This window comes from Esox lucius, chromosome 2 (assembly GCF_011004845.1).
Source record: "Esox lucius isolate fEsoLuc1 chromosome 2, fEsoLuc1.pri, whole genome shotgun sequence".
Taxonomy (NCBI): Eukaryota; Metazoa; Chordata; class Actinopteri; order Esociformes; family Esocidae; genus Esox; species Esox lucius.
In genome coordinates this window covers 30,221,199-30,239,852 of record NC_047570.1, presented here as the reverse complement: position 1 = coordinate 30,239,852, position 18,654 = coordinate 30,221,199, and the positions used below count along the sequence as shown (strand labels likewise).

The 18,654-nt window shown below is 45.3% G+C and overlaps 1 protein-coding gene across 2 annotated transcripts in view; it reads left to right on the top strand.

Moving 5' to 3' along the window:
- adamts17 (ADAM metallopeptidase with thrombospondin type 1 motif, 17) overlaps positions 1-18,654 on the top strand; it is a 113,408-nt gene that overhangs the window by 8,889 nt on the left and 85,865 nt on the right. For both annotated transcript variants that reach the window (XM_010876778.3, XM_020053303.2), the window contains exons 3-5: positions 1,306-1,525; positions 14,604-14,776; positions 18,002-18,085. In XM_010876778.3, the coding sequence (XP_010875080.3) occupies positions 1,306-1,525; positions 14,604-14,776; positions 18,002-18,085 (477 nt within the window). The remainder of the gene's footprint in view (positions 1-1,305; positions 1,526-14,603; positions 14,777-18,001; positions 18,086-18,654) is intronic.

The window sequence follows — 18,654 nt, the reverse complement described above, 5'->3', positions numbered from 1 at the left end:
GGTCTGCTGAAAAAGCCCTGTGTAAAGAGGGCCCGCCCTGTGTAAAGAGGGCCCGCCCTGTGTAAAGAGGGCCCGCCCTGTGTAAAGAGGGCCATCCCTGTGTAAAGAAGGCCAGCTCTGTGTAAAGAAGGCCAGCTCTGTGTAAAGAGGGCCCGCCCTGTGTAAAGAGGGCCCGCCCTGTGTAAAGAGGGCCCGCCCTGTGTAAAGAGGGCCATCCCTGTGTAAAGAGGGCCATCCCTGTGGAAAGAGGACCAGCCCTGTGTGAAGAGGGCCAGCCCTGTGTAAAGAGGGCCAGCCCTGTGTAAAGAGGGCCAGCCCTGTGTAAAGAGGGCCCGCCCTGTGTAAAGAGGACCAGCCCTGTGTGAAGAGGGCCAGCCCTGTGGAAAGAGGACCAGCCCTGTGTAAAGAGGGCCATCCCTGTGTAAAGAGGGCCAGCCCTGTGGAAAGAGGACCAGCCCTGTGTGAAGAGGGCCAGCCCTGTGTGAAGAGGGCCAGCCCTGTGTGAAGAGGGCCATCAGTGTATGTTCTGAGTAGCTGTTCTGAGCACCACGTGTTCTGCACCTTCATACGCCTGTCTGTGGTCTGCCTGTTAGATTGCCATTCTCCTTCGACTTCTCTAATCAGTGAGCTGTTTTAGTGAACAGGGCTGGTTTTATTTTTCATCCTTCGCACCATGCGCTGTGAACCACAGGCACTGCCCTGGGTGAGCAACCCAGGACGGCTGCCTTTACTGGCTTAACAGGCTATCCTGGCTGTTGTACTATGCTTAAGTCACTTTTTTTTGCCCATTCTAACATTGAATCAAACAGTAACTGAATGTCTGTCTACCTGCTTTATTGCAAACCACGGCCTCTTTACTTATCGCCTTGTATATCATTTATAATGAATGGAATGGCATGCTTAATATACTGGCCAGTAAGTGTAAATGTTTCCTAGAACACATTTTCTATTGCATGTGTTTTACAGCAACAACACAGATATAAGCTTCTCAGTTACGTCAAAAGCAGCCATGGACAAATCTTCCAGCAATGCTTTAAAGTGGACACTAGTGGAACAAGGAGCGGGTCTAGGGTTAAGGTTAGGGGTATAGGGGTTGCGCTAGGCAGCTTCTGGTCAGACCAAGGAGACCAAGACGGGAAACACTGTGGATTTACGGTTACAGCGCTTCTCTTGTTCTTTTCTTTCCCACTCAATTTGTCTTGGTCTCTCTCAATTCCTCTCTCTTACTTCTCTATCTTCTCTTTCTTTGTCCCTAACTCTCTCACTCTCTTTCCCTTTCTCTCTTTCTCTTCTCTCTCTCTTCAGACTGGACTGGTCCATACAGGAGATGATAGTTTCTTCATCCAGCCTGTCGGTGTTTTCAGGGGTCCTGGAGACTCCTTCTCCGGGCTGCAGCACAGGGTGGTCCGACACCGACGCTCAGCCAAGACCAGCCCTCCGTCTGTTCCTCCCCATGGATCCTTGGCTGCAGACCGGCCGTCCAAGACCAGCCCTCCCTCCCTCAAGAACTGTGGCACCATTTCGGGTGAGTGAATGAAACAAGGGATGGTGGATACCATTGTAGCCCCTCTGATGGATATTGGGGGTGGCTACATGTACATTTTAGTTATTTATCAGGTAGTCTTGTGAGGAGCAATGTAGTGCATTCATTTTAAATTTGGTGGGGTTCTACAAGTTTTCAGAAAATGGGCATGGACTCTAGTTTCTAGTTCCAAGCCAAAGCTGGCTGTAACACTGAGCTGAATGGATAGAAACGAGCCTTGACTGATCTGAGTGGGAGCTTCCCTACTGTTGGGGTGGGACGGCTAAGAGACTGGAGGTGGCAGAACAGAGAACTCCAGTAGGGATGCAGCGTTTTGAGCACTGCCTGAAGGTAGAGCGGGGAAGTTCCCATTGTTGCTGCATTGGCAAGCACCATGGCCTTGTACTGGATGCAAGCTTCAACTGGGAGCCAGTGAAGTGTGTGGGGGAGTGAGGTGAAATGGGAGAGCTTGGGATTTTTGAACCACAGGCGGGTGTCCTGGATAAGTTACAGGGCAGTTTGATGGCACAAGCCGGGAGTCCTACCAACAGTGAGTTTCAGTGGCCAAGATGTGTGATGACAACCTGGATATGTAACTGAGCTGCTTTCTGTGTGAGCTAAGATTGGATTCTGGAGGTAGGATGCAATCCAAGAGTGTGCAGAGCCTGAGACTCCCAACCCAATATATCTACCAGGATCAGAACAGATAGGTGGGCATAGTTAATGGTCTTAGATGGGTTGATGAGGTTATTGAGGAATAGGGGGTCTCCAAAAATGGACTGCAGATGGAAAGAGGAGATGGAGTTGACGGGGCAGATTGGGAAGTGGCTTTGGGACATAATTTGAGTGATTTGCCGTCATCAGGAAGCAAGCTTGTCAAGCTCTTTGAGGAAGGTTTCCATTTGGATGTGTGGAATTGTATAAATGTATACATGTTATGTTTAGATTCCAGCAGAACATCTGTTTATCCGTACTCTGGAAGTGACGCTCTGTCAAAGCACAACAGTAATTAGCCAATGGGCTTATGGTGCAGTGTTGTCTATTCTGCATAGCGATGTCTATGAAGTGGAGTTACGACTAGAAGTTTCTTTGAGATTGAGTTTGTAACATCATGAACAAAAGGCTATATGTACTGCAATGCTATTCTATAAACACATTGAATTGATCTCTCCCTTGACTCCCGATGGGTGCGTACTTAACGAAAGTAACCCCTATATGATAAGGATGATTTCTTACAAATGCAAAATGACAAATGTGTTAAAGCTTGATTGGAAAAGTGACATTGGCAACATGGAGCGAGAGAACATGGACAGGCAGCAGGAGGAAAGCGGGAAAATCTCCACTTTGGAGAAATAAGCAGCCCTGTGACACCACAAGACAAAGCGGCTGGAGTAGTGTTGTTTTCTGGGGTAATCCACATCTCTGTCAGGGCCGAAAAGTCAAGGCCCTGATGGGTGACATAGACAGTGATTTAAACTGGCCCTGGTGACAACAGATCGACAACTCCAAACACATCTGGAGACACTGCTGGAGACACTGCTGGAGACACCACTGGAGACACTGCTAAAGACACCGCTGGAGACACTGCCGGAGACACTGCTGGAGACACTGCTGGAGACACTGCTGGAGACACCACTGTAGACACTGCTAAAAACACCGCTGGAGACACCGCTGGAGACACTGCTGGAGACACTGCTGGAGACACTGCCGGAGACATCGCTGGAGACACTGCCGGAGACACCGCTGGAGACACTGCTGGAGACACCACTGGAGACACTGCTAAAGACACCGCTGGAGACATCGCTGGAGACACCACTGGAGACACTGCTAAAGACACCGCTGGAGACACTGCTAAAGACACCACTGGAGACACTGCTAAAGACACCGCTGGAGACACTGCTGGAGACACCGCTGGAGACACAGCTGGAGACACATCTGGAGACACTGCTGGAGACACAGCTGGAGACACTGCTGGAGACACTGCTGGAAACACTGCTGGAAACACCGCTGGAGAGTTCCACAGGGTTTGTGTGGGTAGAGGAAAGAGGAGGAAAAGAATCGGATCGAAAAGATGCTCATTTTACCAAGATACAAAGGCACTAAATGAAATCTGCAAAATAATAATGAATAATCCTTGGTGAGATACTCAAGTGAGGGAGAGCGTGGAGGACTCCTGTCTTTTCTTCCTCGAATAAATTGGCAGAACTGTTCTAATTGCTGCCAATTCTTCCTTGATAAGAATGCGGCTTGAGCTGCTGCTGAAAAGCTGTGGAGGCTTAGTACTAACGCTAATTGATGACTACATAGCAAAGGTGAAACCTATCCCCCTTTCCAATACGGACACTGTTTACTAGAGCAATGACTAATTGCCCTACCCCTGAAACCTAGTTGATCTGTCAACAATCATCAAGTTGCTCAGACATCAGTTAACAGTTCAAGTGTACTATTGGAAAGACAGACAATAGCTTGAAGTGGATTGCTCAAACTAGCTTAATAAAGTACTTGACAGCAGTAGATGTAAGTAAACTTATCATGACTTAGTAAGTCAGGAGTCGAGCAATAGACAGAAGCACAAGTGAGAGAGAAATGTTAGTTTCAAAAAGTAATGTAGTGTAGTTGACAGTAGCAACTGTTACTCAAAAAAGTGGAATTGATTTGTATCAGGGCTCTATGCAAACCTTTATTTGACAAATGTTCGCTCACTCGAATGAATGTACTCTGGGTGCGCAATGAAATGCTCTTCCTCCTGGAATATGTTCTGGACACTGGATGTACGTCTGATGGTCTGTTTATGGAAGCTGTTGTCTTGTTTTAATGTAACATCTACTATTTGAACTAATTGGAGGCAATACATCCTCTGAATTTGCTTATAATGCTCTTGGCCAAAGCATTATTAGCACCATGTTATGAAGGCAGAATAATTAGCCTTTTAAACAACATCGCTGACTTTAATTTCTCCTTGGTTCTGGAACTACTACCACTAACACTGTGACAAATACTATCACCACCACTACTACTGCAGTTAGTACTATTAGTTCATTGTACTTCTGTTGCTCCAATGACCATAACTATTTTACCACCTAATACCACGACTATTATAACTTGGTACTTGCACCAAATTGGATTTGAAATGCTTTTTGGGTCACTTTACCGAGATAATCAGCAAGGAGGTGTGGTCCCAAGGTCTTCTCTGTGTGAGGAGTTGTGTGGCTCCATTTTAATTGGGTCGAAGTCTGTCCAGTGTTTTGGTACTCCAGTAGATTTCATGAATCGTAGCTGTTTTCCGAGCAACATTTATTGCTATCCACATCTTTTGATGTTTATTCAGCTCCAATTTGTTGGGAGGTCCGGTGTCACGGGTTGGCAGCTGTTGCCGTGTTTTAATCTGCATCTCCACTCTGTCAATGGCTGTTAGGGCATGCCTTTGGCCTGTCTGTCTCTCTCTGTCTGTCTGTCTGTCTGTCTCGCTGTCTGTCTCTCTCTGTCTATGATTGTTTGTTTGTCGGTCTGCCGTTTTGTGTTTGCGCGTGTCTCTCTGTTCGTCTGTATGTGTCGGACAGTTTGCATCTGAATGTCTGTATTTCTGTCTGTTTCTTTCATTCTCGCTTTCTAAATCTGTCTGCCCTCTCTTTGTTTCAGTCTGTTCTCCTCACTCTCCCAGTCTTTCTGTCTCTCTTTATCACACAGAGAGCATGTCCTCCTCCTCCAACTCCTTACATTAATAATGTGCATATTTTCCAACCCATGGATGTCTCCTGGCCAAGATTATGGGTTTCTCTAGTGAGAGGAATTTCTACTTTTCAGTGCTTTAAAGGAAGCTGGTGCTTTTGGCTCCCAGAGCATCAACCAGCCCCTAAAACTACAGAGAAAACCCTACACTCTTAAATTTATAATGTTTTTGGATACTGGTCTGTGGAATTTATAGTGTTTGTGGATGCTGAACTGTTGAATTTTTATATTTGTTTGGGTTGCTGTTTTATGGATTCGTAGGTCTTTTGGCTACACATAATTAAAGTGAATTAACATCATGTAGTTAGTGTATTATAGTGACTTGTTACTGCTATTTGAGGTAGTGGAGATTAAATTGATGTTCCTGAATGAATCCTTCCTGCTATAGATCTTTGAATTCTGATTAAGCGTGAGGGTTTTGTCAACACAGGATGTCCAACTACTAAGTTTTTTTTAAATGAACCAATTTCTGATAATAGACAGATTGACGTTGTATGCATTAATTTACAATTTGTCTGTGTGGAAACAACAAATGCTCTCCACTTTTTGTTGTTGAATGTTTTTCTGCCACCTCTGTTCTCATAGATGACCTTATGGGAAGACAGCCCTCCATAAGCACAGTCAAATCTCTTCCTCTGTCTTGGCACCCCAAAAGTAGAAACAGCTTCCTCTTGAAGCTAGGACAGCAGTCCCTGCCCATTTTCCGAAAACCCCTGAAACTTTTTCCCTCTTCTTTCTTTACATTCTAGCACTTACTTTGCTGATAGCTTCATTGAGTAAAATGTACCTACCATTACTGGGATGTGTGGTATTCCCACCTTGCTTTCTTAAGATGAATGCACTAATTGTGAGTCACTCTGGATAAGAGCATCTGTTAAATGACTCAAATGTATTTTTTTTATATATTTGCTACAGGGACACTTATAACCTTTACAGGATAACTTTTTCTATAGCGTCTCTGTTCCAAGCGTCACCAATCCCTGTTGAGGTTCACCAAGTTTGACCAGCGGCCACAACATTCGATCGAGGCTAGAGCTCTTAGGTGACAGAGAATTAGGAGCCATTTGAGATATATTTAACTTGCCCAGACTGTTCCAACCTGGCTGAAGTACAGGTGTGTGGGCGTGTGTGTGGGCGTGTGTGTGTGTGTTTGTGGGCGTGTATGTTTGTCAGCTTGTGTGTGGACATGTATGTTTGTCGGCATATGTGTGTGTGTGTGTGTGTGTGTGTGTGTGTGGGCGTGTGGTGTGTGTGTGGGGGGGCATGTTTGTGTGACCTTGACAGTGTGCACAATACACACCAAACATTGCATAAGGAGTCGGCAGCAAAAACCACCAGCACATGACAACTTATTTCCATATGTTTGTATCTGTCGAGCAGTTATAGAAACCTCCTTTTTATAAGAGCGAGAGAGAAAGAAGGGCAGCAGGAAACAGACTGTAGTGACCTGGTCGTGTGTGTGTGTGTGTGTTAGCTCCTTAGCCCTGCTCATGCTGTAGGAGAGGTGGTGTGAGCTCACAGTACACTGGGCAGGACAGTAAAATAGCTCCAGGTGCTTTAGCCATCCAGCGTTTCTGTGTGTGTATGTTTGTGTGTGCGTGAGAGAAATAGAGAGCATGTGTGCGTGTGTGTGTGTGTGTGTGTGTGTGTGTGTGCGCGCGCACCTGGTATCTTGAGGCGAGAGGGATGGAGAGCAGTGCCAGATTTGGAAATTCTTTCCTCTGCACTCACGTCTGACTGCATGCGCTTGGGTCTGGTGCTGAGATTGGGTCTGCCAGCTCCTCTGTTCTGCTCCTCTCCTCCTCCCTCTTGTCTCCTAAACCTTCCTTTCTCCTCTCTTCATTCTTCCTTTCTCTCCACTTTCCTCCTTTCTTCTTTTCTCCCTTGCTCTCCCGCCCCTCTCCTTTCACCCTCTCTTTCCTGTCCCTCACCACGTACCTCCTTCCTCCCTATTCTCTGTTATCCATCTCGTCCTCTCTCGGCCACTCCTGATCCTCAGTGAGAGGAGAGTGCTGACCATTTGCCCCCAAACCACACTGTTGGTCCCTGGGGAGAGATATGCACAGAGACAGACCTTATATCCATTAAACCCACGCCACTCCACACTAGGTCCTGGAACGTGCACATATATACAGTGAATGCACGCACCCACTCAAGCACAAAGCCAGTGTGCACATTCACACGCACTGACACAAATATCACTGACAGACACACTGACACACATCGACACATATACACACTGACGTACTCACACACAGACACACACACACACACAGTGTCTTCATATCCACCCCAACTCTCAACAAAGTGTGCTGTGTAAAGTAGCAGTCCACTTTGGCCAGACTGAACTGTGTCATATTGCTGATTTCAAGTTGTGAGGAAGGAGGTGGTGTTGTGTGTGTGTGTGTGTGTGTGTGTGTCTGTGTGTGTGTGTGTGTGTGTGAGTGAATGTACACAACCTGAGAGGTGACTGAGCAGCGTTGGTTTGTTTTATTTGCCAGCCCCTGCCCTTCTTTGTGCCAGTGAAGTTTTACTTTCTGAGGAATGTGGAAATGTTACCATAACATGAGGAGGGGTTCTTGGGTTTCAGATGAATGTGCTGAGCTGGTTTCCGAATTCCAAACAGCACCCTGGTCCCTGTGAAGTGCAGTCCTTTCGAACAGAGGCGATAAAGCACTGTAGGAAATAGGTTGCCATTTGGAACAGAATACCGGGCTCAAAGAGGAAACATCGCAGAAATGAATGCTGTCATTTCTCCCAGGCCGGAGTTGCCATGGCACTGCAGCAGCTGATGGGGGGTCAGTTAGACAGCCGCTCAAGCTAGATGTTGCCTCTTACCACAGCTCTGGGATCAGATTACCGTACCCCCTCTCCTAAACCTAGCCATTAGGGGGGTACAAGACATATGATCTGAGACCTTTGGTGCGGGGCAGCTCTTATCTTCCTCTAGGTATCAGAGGTGCTGTATGGCCTGATGCCAGGGGAAATGGCTACGGGGTGAAGTTTCCCCTACACGGCTAGGATAAGCTGCCCCTCCCCCAATCTTTTTCCCTAGCCGTTATTGGGGAAAATGTACCCCCTACATACAGTAGAACCACGAGTGGCTCAGAGGGAAACTGGGAAAGGGTTAAACAGATCTGTTTGTTGGGTGCGTTTGGAATGTGTGTGTGTTTGAGGTAAGGGAGTAGTGAATGAATGCGGTATAGTGGGTCATTTGAAGAGGATATGTACGGAAGAGAAGAGAGCAAAAGAGGATGCTGGGGTAAAGGTGTGATGAAGGAATGAGCATTAATGACAGTAGATGGTACGGAACAATTGAGGTAAAGCTGTTTTACCAGTTGGTACTTCCAATCCCAGAATGCAATGTTTCCCTATTTAGTTTTAAAGGCACAGACATGGAGAAGATGGAACCGCCGCTGAGCGTCCCTTTTTTTGGAGCGTGGTCACTTTTACCAACAGATCTCATCACCTATGTACTTTGTAGTATTCTTTTTGCCGGACCGTGTAAGCGGAGCCGGACGAGAAGGGTGAATGTCTCTTACCGAGTGAGTGACTGACTGACCGAATACCCCTTGTTAGATAGCATAGCGGTTGGAAACGCAGACTTGCAAACAGTAGGTCCCACATTTGAATCTCATTAGAGTCAAAACAAATTATGGATAGATGAAAACTTTGCTGGCTACAACCTTCTGTAGCTACGTTATAGTAAGCCTGAAATAAAATGGTTATATTGGGACTATTTCCGGTGTATTTTTGAAGTACACATCCGTGCATGCTTTTTGGGGTAATATAGGCTAGATCACAACCCATTTGGGAGTAAAAGAGTAGGGGTTCCCACAATTCTCTCGTACTATCTTACATTTTGAAGTAAGATAGTAGACACTAGTATGCCTATTACTGGCTAATAAGCTATTAAAACGGCCAGTGACAAAAGCCATACATTTCATAGATGCTGTTTGTGATGGAGGCAAACCTTATAAGAAACGTTAGTCAGTTTAACAATGTTTAATGGTGTCTAGTGAAATATTGAAACTTGGCGTGATGACAAAATTACCTAATGTCGAGATGCTACACCAATACTGGACAAACCTCTGTAGAGTAGTAGTTAAAGATACAGCCCCTCATGTGGGTGACCTGGGTTCGAGTCCAGTGAGGGCAACAACAGTTATGGCTTTTAATTGCGGTCCGGCTGAACAAGGCTAGCCTGGCTCCTTTTCTGGTTGAGAATGTGGACTGACTTCCACAGAATGAGGCTTCTACATTCAGTCAGGCTCAGGCTGACGTTGTGGCTGAGCGTGTGGTGTGCTTCACAAAGAGGGAATCTGAAGTATGCTGAACCTCTCCAAACTCCCAACCCTTCAACACCCTCCCAAGCCTCTCTGCTCACTTGCTTTACAGACTCCCACTATGCAGGCCAGGCTACATTCCTGTTATTCCTGCGAATGTCTGAGCTTTGGCTTGCAGAGGACTGGTCAGTTGAATCCTGGGACGGTGTGAGTCTGTCTATGTGTGTGAGTGTCTGTGTGTATGTGCACATAAATGTGTGTATAAGAGTGCGGTCAGCATTTTGCGACAGGTTGGCCTACGGTCTACATTGGTGTTTCTGTAGAAAAAATATAATTTGTGGAAAGGTAGCACAATCTAGAACCAACGACTTAGGATCCAGTTTCATTCTACGACCCTGGTGTCGCCGTGGGCAGCGGCTCTTCGCAGATGTCTGAGGCATTACGCTTTATTGCACAGAGTTGATTTCAATCTATGAAGTGCATATGAAGAACATGCAATTACATGCAAAGTTCAAATCTACACATTCGGTAATATCAAAATTGTGTCAGTATTTAGTAGAAACCAAGCAATACTCTGTTAAAAAACGCTCTGAAAATTGACAGGGAATCTGCTGACCTAGCTTCAATGAGAAGCTGGTTTAATAATTGGGATTCCAGGATGGAGAACAGTTTTGACTGGGCTTGGGGGGAGCTGCCCGGCTTTGGCTGGAGGGAGGGGGGGGGGGGGGTCGTCAAATAGGTGGCAGAACAAAGAGCTCAGGTAGGGATGCAATGTTTCAGCATAGTCTGAAAATAGTCTGAGCAAGAAAGTTATCCGTAATTGTTCCTGTGGCTGCTAAATGTGTCTGCTAAATGACTAAAACAGTACAGTAGCTAGTCAAACAAAAGTTCCTAAACCACAGGCAAATTCGAATCTCCCACATTAACAAAGTAATTTAAATACCAAAGTTTAACTGACTTTTCATTCTACATCTTCGTGTTAATTGTTTTACAGCTAGGTCTATATTTTCCAGAACTGTTAACTTTCAACTGATCTTCCTTTCAAGTTATTTAAAATCAAAGAGAGAATGGCCTACTGGGAATCTAACAAAACATAGCATTGCCCACTGGGAATCTAACAAAACATAGCATAGCCCACTGGGAATCTAACAAAACATAGCATAGCCCACTGGCAAGTTCTATTCTACTAGCTACATCTTTTTCAAGGGAAACCATTTTGAAGCGATAGGACTTTAGTCAGCACAGATGGCCTGTAAAAAGGAAAGCTCAGACACCCACACATCCTGAATTAAACCAAATTTAGAATGTCTGAAGTGGATAGCTAGCTACAAGCATTTACATAATGAGAAGATAATTCACACAGGATCTTTCAAACACAATGGGCCAATGGGTGGTATAATTTACTGTGGCCAATGGCCTATGGCCTGTCATGGGCAAATAGCATGGAAGCATAGCTCCTGGAAGTAGGGGTGCAGCCTCAGGAAGTAGGGGTGCAGCTTCAGGAAGTAGGGGTGCAGCTTCAGGAAGTAGAGTGCAGCCCTGTTGCAGCCTCAGCACACCCTGACGAGGTTCTAAAAGTGACTTTTGGCTTTTTACTGTCCGCTAATGGAACAATGACCAGGAGGTTAAAATGTCAGCTTTATTTTGAGGTTATTTATGTATATAAACGGTATTACAGCCCTTTTTACACAGTCCCCCTATTTTAGGGGAACAATCGTAAATGGACAGTTGGCCGCTCAGCTATTAATTGGACAAGTTAATTCTATTTGGAGTCTGTTGCTGTAGTCTTTCAATACAAGGTGCAAAGAAGTGTCATGATCAAAGACATATAAATATAAATATGAAATATATGTTAGTTAAAAGTATATCCACTTCTAAAGTACAGTGAAATGATGACAACAAGAGGTTCCTTTTCAGGTAGCAGTAGCTCAAGCCCGGTTTACTATTGTCTACAGTACCTGATTCTTTTAACTATTTTACTTAGATCTGCTAAAAGGCAGAAATACAGTTCCCTCAGTCAGGAAAAGAACAAAACTGGTGGTAAATAAGTGTTAAAAAGCTGACAGCATATTTCTCCGTTGAGGTCTATGCCTCCTGCTGGAGGTTATTCTTACCTACAGGTTGTTATTGTTCCTCAGCTGGCAACCTTTGCCCTGATGGAACTGCTGTTTCGTTCTATTTTTAATGGAGGAGATGATGAATTCGTGCAATGGATGGTTGGGTGAATGGATGTCAAGGTTTTTAGCCATTGATTATGACAGCAGCGAGACAGACGTGCTGGCCTGCCAGATGACCTGATGACCACCCAACTGTGACGACCTGAAAAATCCTTGTTACTCAGACGGCTTCCAGTGTACCGGAAAATACTGTCCATATAAGTTACCGTACCGTATTGTTCCCACTGTGGCTCATTCATTAACAGAGAGGTCAGCGCCAGAAGCTCCCGCGATCTGATCTTTGCTGTGGGTTCTCTAGCCTCTTTCAGACACATCAAAGAGATGGGCGTTCCGTGTGAAGCATCAGCGCCCTGCCTTTCTCCACTATAAAGGCCTTTGCTGTTTATGTCCTCAACGGACTCTCTTTGGAGTGACTCTCTGATCGGAAAAAGGTATTTCTTCCCATCTGCGTCCCTTTATGGAACCATGTTCCCTGAGTAGTGTAGAACATTTGCTAGTCCAGAGGCTATAGCCGGATGAAAACTTAAAATAAAATATATAACAAAAATAAGGAACTCTGAACATCAATCAGATTACAATAAGGACAGGACTCCCAAGGAATGCATTCCTGGTTAGCTTTGATTTTGTTAGTGAGTGATCATGTCTAAGTTCACTGCTCTTAAAGGGATAGTTATCTGGTATTACACTTCTACACACCCATAATACAAGTCATCATCCATTCAGCCAGTTTGGCCCTCGGTCAGTCTATCCACTCTCCTTTGAAGAACATATAAAATATGTCTCAAGAGTTGCTTATTTTCATCTTCGAAACATTGCAAAAATTAGAAACTTTCTTTCAAAAACTGATGCAGAAAAACTAATCCATGCTTTCGTTACTTCTAGATTTGATTACTGCAATGCTCTTCTCTCTGGTTATCCAGACAAATTAATAAATAAACTTCAATTAGTGCTGCACACGGCTGCTAGAATCCTAACTAGAACAAAAAAATTTGAACACATTACTCCTGTCCTGGCGTCCTTACATTGGCTGCCTGTTAGGGTTAGGGCTGATTTTAAGGTTTTACTCTTAACCTATAAATCAATACATGGACTTGCTCATACTTACCTTGCTGAAATGATCCAGCCATACATACCTACACGTAACCTTAGATCGCAAGATGCAGGCCTTTTAATTGTACCTAGAATTTCTAAACAAACAGTTGGCGGCAGGGCCTTTTCTCATAGAGCTCCACTCCTGTGGAATGATCTGCCAATTAAGGTTAGAAATGCAAACTCAGTGCAAACTTTCAAGTGTCTACTAAAAACTAATCTCTACAGCCCGGTTTATAATTAGGTGTAGCCTGGCCTGGGGGCATGAAGGTGACCAGTAGGCTTGATACTGTCCACCCTTGCTGTCTTGCCAGGTGGGCTCTCGTCGCCACTGGGATGCCCTCCCTCCAATGCCTTTCGGGGGAAGAGTCACTGGCTTGTTGTTGTCTCTCTGTTGCATACTTGTGCAATTAGGCTGTACGTTGCTAGCAATACTCGGCCCTCATTCAGGGGGGTTGCGGTTGGTGGGTGTCCCTTTGGTTGATGCCTGGCAATGTGGTTGGAGTGATTTCCTGCCTGTTGGGCCCTGTCCGGAGCCTCCCCCGGGTAGGGCCACAGTGTCACCGGACCCCCCCGTCTCAGTTCTAAGGTGTAGGTCACTTCAAAGGGAATGAAGGGAGAGCATTATCCATACGTACATCTTTAATTTGGTGGGATGTTTATTGCATGGTGATAGTAGAAGTGTACAAATCTGTACTCCATTGCTTTTCAGGTTATTTGTTTGCAGTCTGGCAAATACGGCAATAGTGTTATTAAATAGACATTGGATTGATAAGTGGTATCAGATCACTTCAGAGTGTGGAAAAAGCTCTTGCACCTTGGTCAGTATTTTTAAAGAAAATCCTTGCGCAGTTTGTGTCGAATTTTGGATTGCTTTTGTGTGAATGAATTTGTTTTTTAAGTTTTGTTTACCAATGTTTGAGAATAACCTTGTCTGAGAAGGGGCTGAGAATAACACAGCTGCTCAAATGAACATTGATTGAGGCATTTCTAGCTAGATGAAAATGTTCTCAGAGAAAGAAAGCCTCTTTGTGTTATATCTATGTTGCTCTCATGTCTAATGACCGACTCACCCGCAGACAGAAAAAAAGTGAAGTAGATAGAATCATCATTAAAATAATCATTCTGTTTTGAATTCAATGGCCTCTGATTGGTCAAATGTTGGTCTGGTCACCGCTGTGCTCCCTGTCAGACCTGTGTTGTCATGGACACAGTAGGGTCTAGGTGAGAAGGCAGGGGGGAATGACGTGTGGAGACATCCTAGTAGAAGAAGAGGACAAAGGAGAGAGGGGTGGAAAAAAGAGCGGTGATAAGAGAAGTTCGAAGAAGAGAGGAAATAAATAGAAAAGAAAAGACGATAAAAGAGGATTGACATGGAGGACTCCTGTATTCTTGTATGCAATTTGTACAAACAAGAACATATTAACAACGTCATATCAACTTTACAACAACACATTCTCATTCTCGTCCTGAAGGCACCCCTTTAGTTTTTTGGGTTGCCACACGGTTACTGTGGCTTTTGATTCAGCAAGCCTCTGCAGTTGTCCGGTACTCTAATCCATCCATGGTCTTTATACGCAGACAAACAACCTAAACACAGATGAAACCACACAAGCTTGTCAGGCTGAGTTCCTGAACACGTAGTTCCTGGACACGCCCGGGTCCCCGGATCGCATGGCGCTGTCCAACTGACTTGCTAGTTGTTTGGTGCTGTCTTGAACTTAGCCGGCAATTTCACACTATGGTAGAGCAACCACCCGTTAACCCATGGCCTGTGTGTCCCCCGTCTCCCGGCGCTAGGGAGGAAGAAGGAGAAGAGGCAGAAGGGGACGGAGGATGGCCGCGGTAGGAGGGCCGTGATCCGTCTGAATGGGGTGTACACGGTGGAGACGGTGGTGGTGGCCGATTCGGACATGGTGCAGTACCACGGGGCAGAGGCGGCGCAGAGGTTCCTGCTCACCGTCATGAACATGGTAAGGACGCTGCCGAGCGGCTCACCTCGCGCTGGGTGCGGATGGCACCGGATCGGATGCTGCTTGGTTTTGTGTTCGCTGGTTTTGCTCTGAGACAGGCCAGTTGTAGACAACCGCTGTTTTTTCTGTGTTTTTCTGAAAGGTCCCAAAAAGCACCCCCATTGCCTTCGTAGTCCACTGCTTTTGACCATCTCCTTCGGCATGGGTCAAAAGTGGCGCACTATTTTGGGAGTGAGGTGTCGTTTTGGGACTTTTCTGTTTTTGCCCCCCTGCGGTTTCTCATTAAAGCTCCGTAACCAGCCAACTGATTCATCCTGCAGTTCACAGGGCAGAGCAGCTAGTGATGGAGCCCAGCCGTGGCTTGGACAGGAGAGACAGGGAGCAGGGGAGATCAGAGACACAATGGCTGAGGGGGAGACTGAGCGGTGAGCGAGGGAGGGATGGATGGAGGGAGAGGGGTTGGACAGGGGCAGATTTTGCTGGCTCATCGACAGAAATGTTGAAGAGGAAATCCAACAATGACTATGGCAAGAAGTCAAAGAGAGTCGGGGAGTGAGGTGAGACTGGGGGAAAGGTACTACACTAGGGGAGAGAGGTGATACGGGGAAAGTTACTACACACGGGGAGAGAGGTGAGACACAGGGAAAGTTACTACAATAGGGGAGAGAGGGGAGAGAGGTGAGACACGGGGAAAGGTACTACAATAGGGGAGAGAGGTGAGACAGGGAAAGGCACTACAGTAGAGGGGGAGAGATATAGATGAGCCAACCTCTCAAATAATGCTCTGGGTCAGAAGTGAGTCAAGAACTGCCGTACAGCCAGCCGAAGTCTGGGGCAGAGGAGAGTGTTGGATCCCCATGGATGAGGGAAGTAAAATAAGAGGCATTAGGGAGAAAAGGGAGACACAGGGAGTGAGGGTGGAGGTGTGGCCTAATCAGTTTTCATTGACAGCTGTCCCCTCTAGTCATAGTTTCAACATCCCCTATGTCAGGGGTTACCAGCCTTCATTCAGCTCTTCTACCACCCCTGAGGCATTATGGCTATTTATAGATTTCCCAACAATGCTTTTTTATATACTGTACGTCTATTTTTTTCAATCTAATATAGTACTAGACCAAAGACATTTTGTTAGGAATGCATACTAGGTCAAACCCCAGTATTTAAAATAGGATACTAAAACTATTCTGAAAGGCACATTTATCCAGTTTAGTGGTAACAGAGGGCAGGCTTTTGAACCATGCCAAACAGCCTGTGGTCAGCTCATACTGGGCAGAAAGGCCAAAAATTTTATAAGCAAACCAATATTGCACATCAGCTGTTGTTTTGGAGGCTGGTGAATCAGAGAATCAAAACCTAAGAGAAAGGAGCTGGCCAGAACCAAGCACGAGCCATCAAGAGCCTGCTGGGTAAAATTGGTGTGTTCTGCCGTGTATCTGGGACACCTCAGGGACATGTGACTCAGGTTCCCTTGCACTCGCAAAACACTGCAGGTTTTAGAAACTTTAGTGAAGGGTGAACGAAATCAATGTAACACAAGCAACTCTGGTTGGAACAAATGCCTGTCAGTCCTGTTCCTTCTAGTTCCGGAGACTTCTGTTCCCGGCCGTGGAGCTTCGTCTCCACGTCACAAAACTTGCAATTCCCATCTCCCTGCTGAAACGCTATAAGAATTCACACATTCAGATATTTATAGGTTGAAGGTGCTTTTTCTGATTTACCCCAATTATCACTCCCAATGTAGTTAAATACTTTTGACTGGGTCCCATAGAAACCTAATGTTGACTGGATCCCATAGAAACCTACTGATGACTGGGTCCCATAGAAACCTGCTGATGACTGGGTCCCATAGAAACCTATTGATGACTGGGTCTCATAGAAACCTGCTGATGACTGGGTCCCATAGAAACCTACTGGTGACTGGGTCCCATAGAAACCTGCTGATGACTGGGTCCCATAGAAACCTATTGATGACTGGGTCTCATAGAAACCTGCTGATGACTGGGTCCCATAGAAACCTACTGGTGACTGGGTCCCATAGAAACCTGCTGATGACTGGGTCCCAAAGAAACCTGCTGATGACTGGGTCCCATAGAAACCTACTGATGAGGTACTATTTGGGTGGGTTGTCAGCTGGGTCATCCACTTTGTTCACTCACAGTTTCTCTGTTGTTTCCTTCTGAACGCCTTGTGGAAAATGCCTGTCTGAGCTGAGCTAGACTTGGCTGTGAGAGTGTGTGTGTGGTGTGTGTGTGTGTGATCGTGTGTGTGCATGCCTGCATGTGTGTGTCTTTTCTTGCCTTTTCTGCCCCAGGCTGAACTGCTGCTGTCATAACTGCATTACTGCAGTAGATTAACAGCTTTACTGAACGGTAGGCAGAAGACAGTGGGTTCAGAGCTGGAGTGTCTGTCTGGCTGCTTGCTAGGTACGTGTGTGTGCGAGCATATGTGTGTGTGTTTGTGTACGTGTGTGTGCGCGCGTGTGTGTGATTACTGGGGGGGGGGGCTGAATACAGGAGGTTGAGACAGAGTTTTATCAAAGAAGCCAAGCCAGGGTTTTAATTCCATGTACTGTAGTTCAAGGACATGAACTATTGAGCAGTGGTTGTCTTGTATTGTCTTGGCTATGATAAATTCCCAGGCTGTTTTAAAATGATTACTTGGGAGATTATAGGCTTGAAACCAATGTTTTCTTAGCCAAGCTTCGACCCAAAATAAATCAGCAACTAACCATCCATCATGTACAAAACATTGGGGCCATGTCCCAAAAGCCATCTTGTTCCCTATGAAGTGGACTAGTTTTAATCAGCCATATGGGCCCTGGTAGAAAGCAGTATTCTATGCAGGAAATGGGTTGTCATTTTGGACTCGGTTTAGCTCCTTGAAAACAAGCTTAGTGTAACTTTAATAAATTAGCAATGTAAAATTTTTATGAATTAATTGCTGATTATAACGCTGATGATTGTATGAATGATGATGACGACAATATCGATGACGATGATAATGTAGGTGAAGATAATGATGTAAGTTTTGTTTATGTAGATTACAATGATGATGTGGGTGATGACGACAATTAAACAGACAATGATACAGACAACGATAATGTAGACAGTGATAATGTAGCCGACGACATAGACAGTGATTATGCAGACTATGATAATGTAGTTAGTGACGTAGATGATGCTAATGTAATGTAATGTAATGCTAATGTGGCTGATGCTCCTGCAGGTGTACAACATGTTTCAAAGCAAGAGTCTGGGCGTCCAAATCAACATCCGGGTCACTAAGCTGGTCCTTCTACATAAACGCCCGGTAAGTGAAGGCTCAGGGCTTAACACACTTAACTTGGGTTTCTAATTGGCATCAGGGCTTAATACACTTAACTTGGGTTTCTAATTGGCATCAGGGCTTAACACACTTAACTTGGGTTTCTAATTGGCCTCAAGGTTTAAAACACTTAACTTGGGTTTCTAATTAGCCTCAGGGCTTAACACACTTAACCTGAGATTGTAATTGGCCTCAGGGCTTAACACACTTAACTTGAGTTTCTAATTGGCCTCAGGGCTTAACACACTTAACTTGAGTTTCTAATTGGCCTCAGGGCTTAACACACTTAACTTGAGTTTCTAATTGGCCTCAGGGCTTAACACACTTAACTTGAGTTTCTAATTGGCCTCAGGGCTTGAAGGAATCCTCTGTGTTTGGAAGGGTAACTTCTCCCTTCAGCCACATATCTCCTGTAGGATCTGCTACTCCTCTGATCTGAACTCCACAACCATCTACTCAAGTTGAAAAAAACATCATGTCACATCAATATTTAATTCGAAAAAGTCAGTCATTTTTGTAATCTTATTATTAAAGAGATTGTGAGAGTGCTGGGG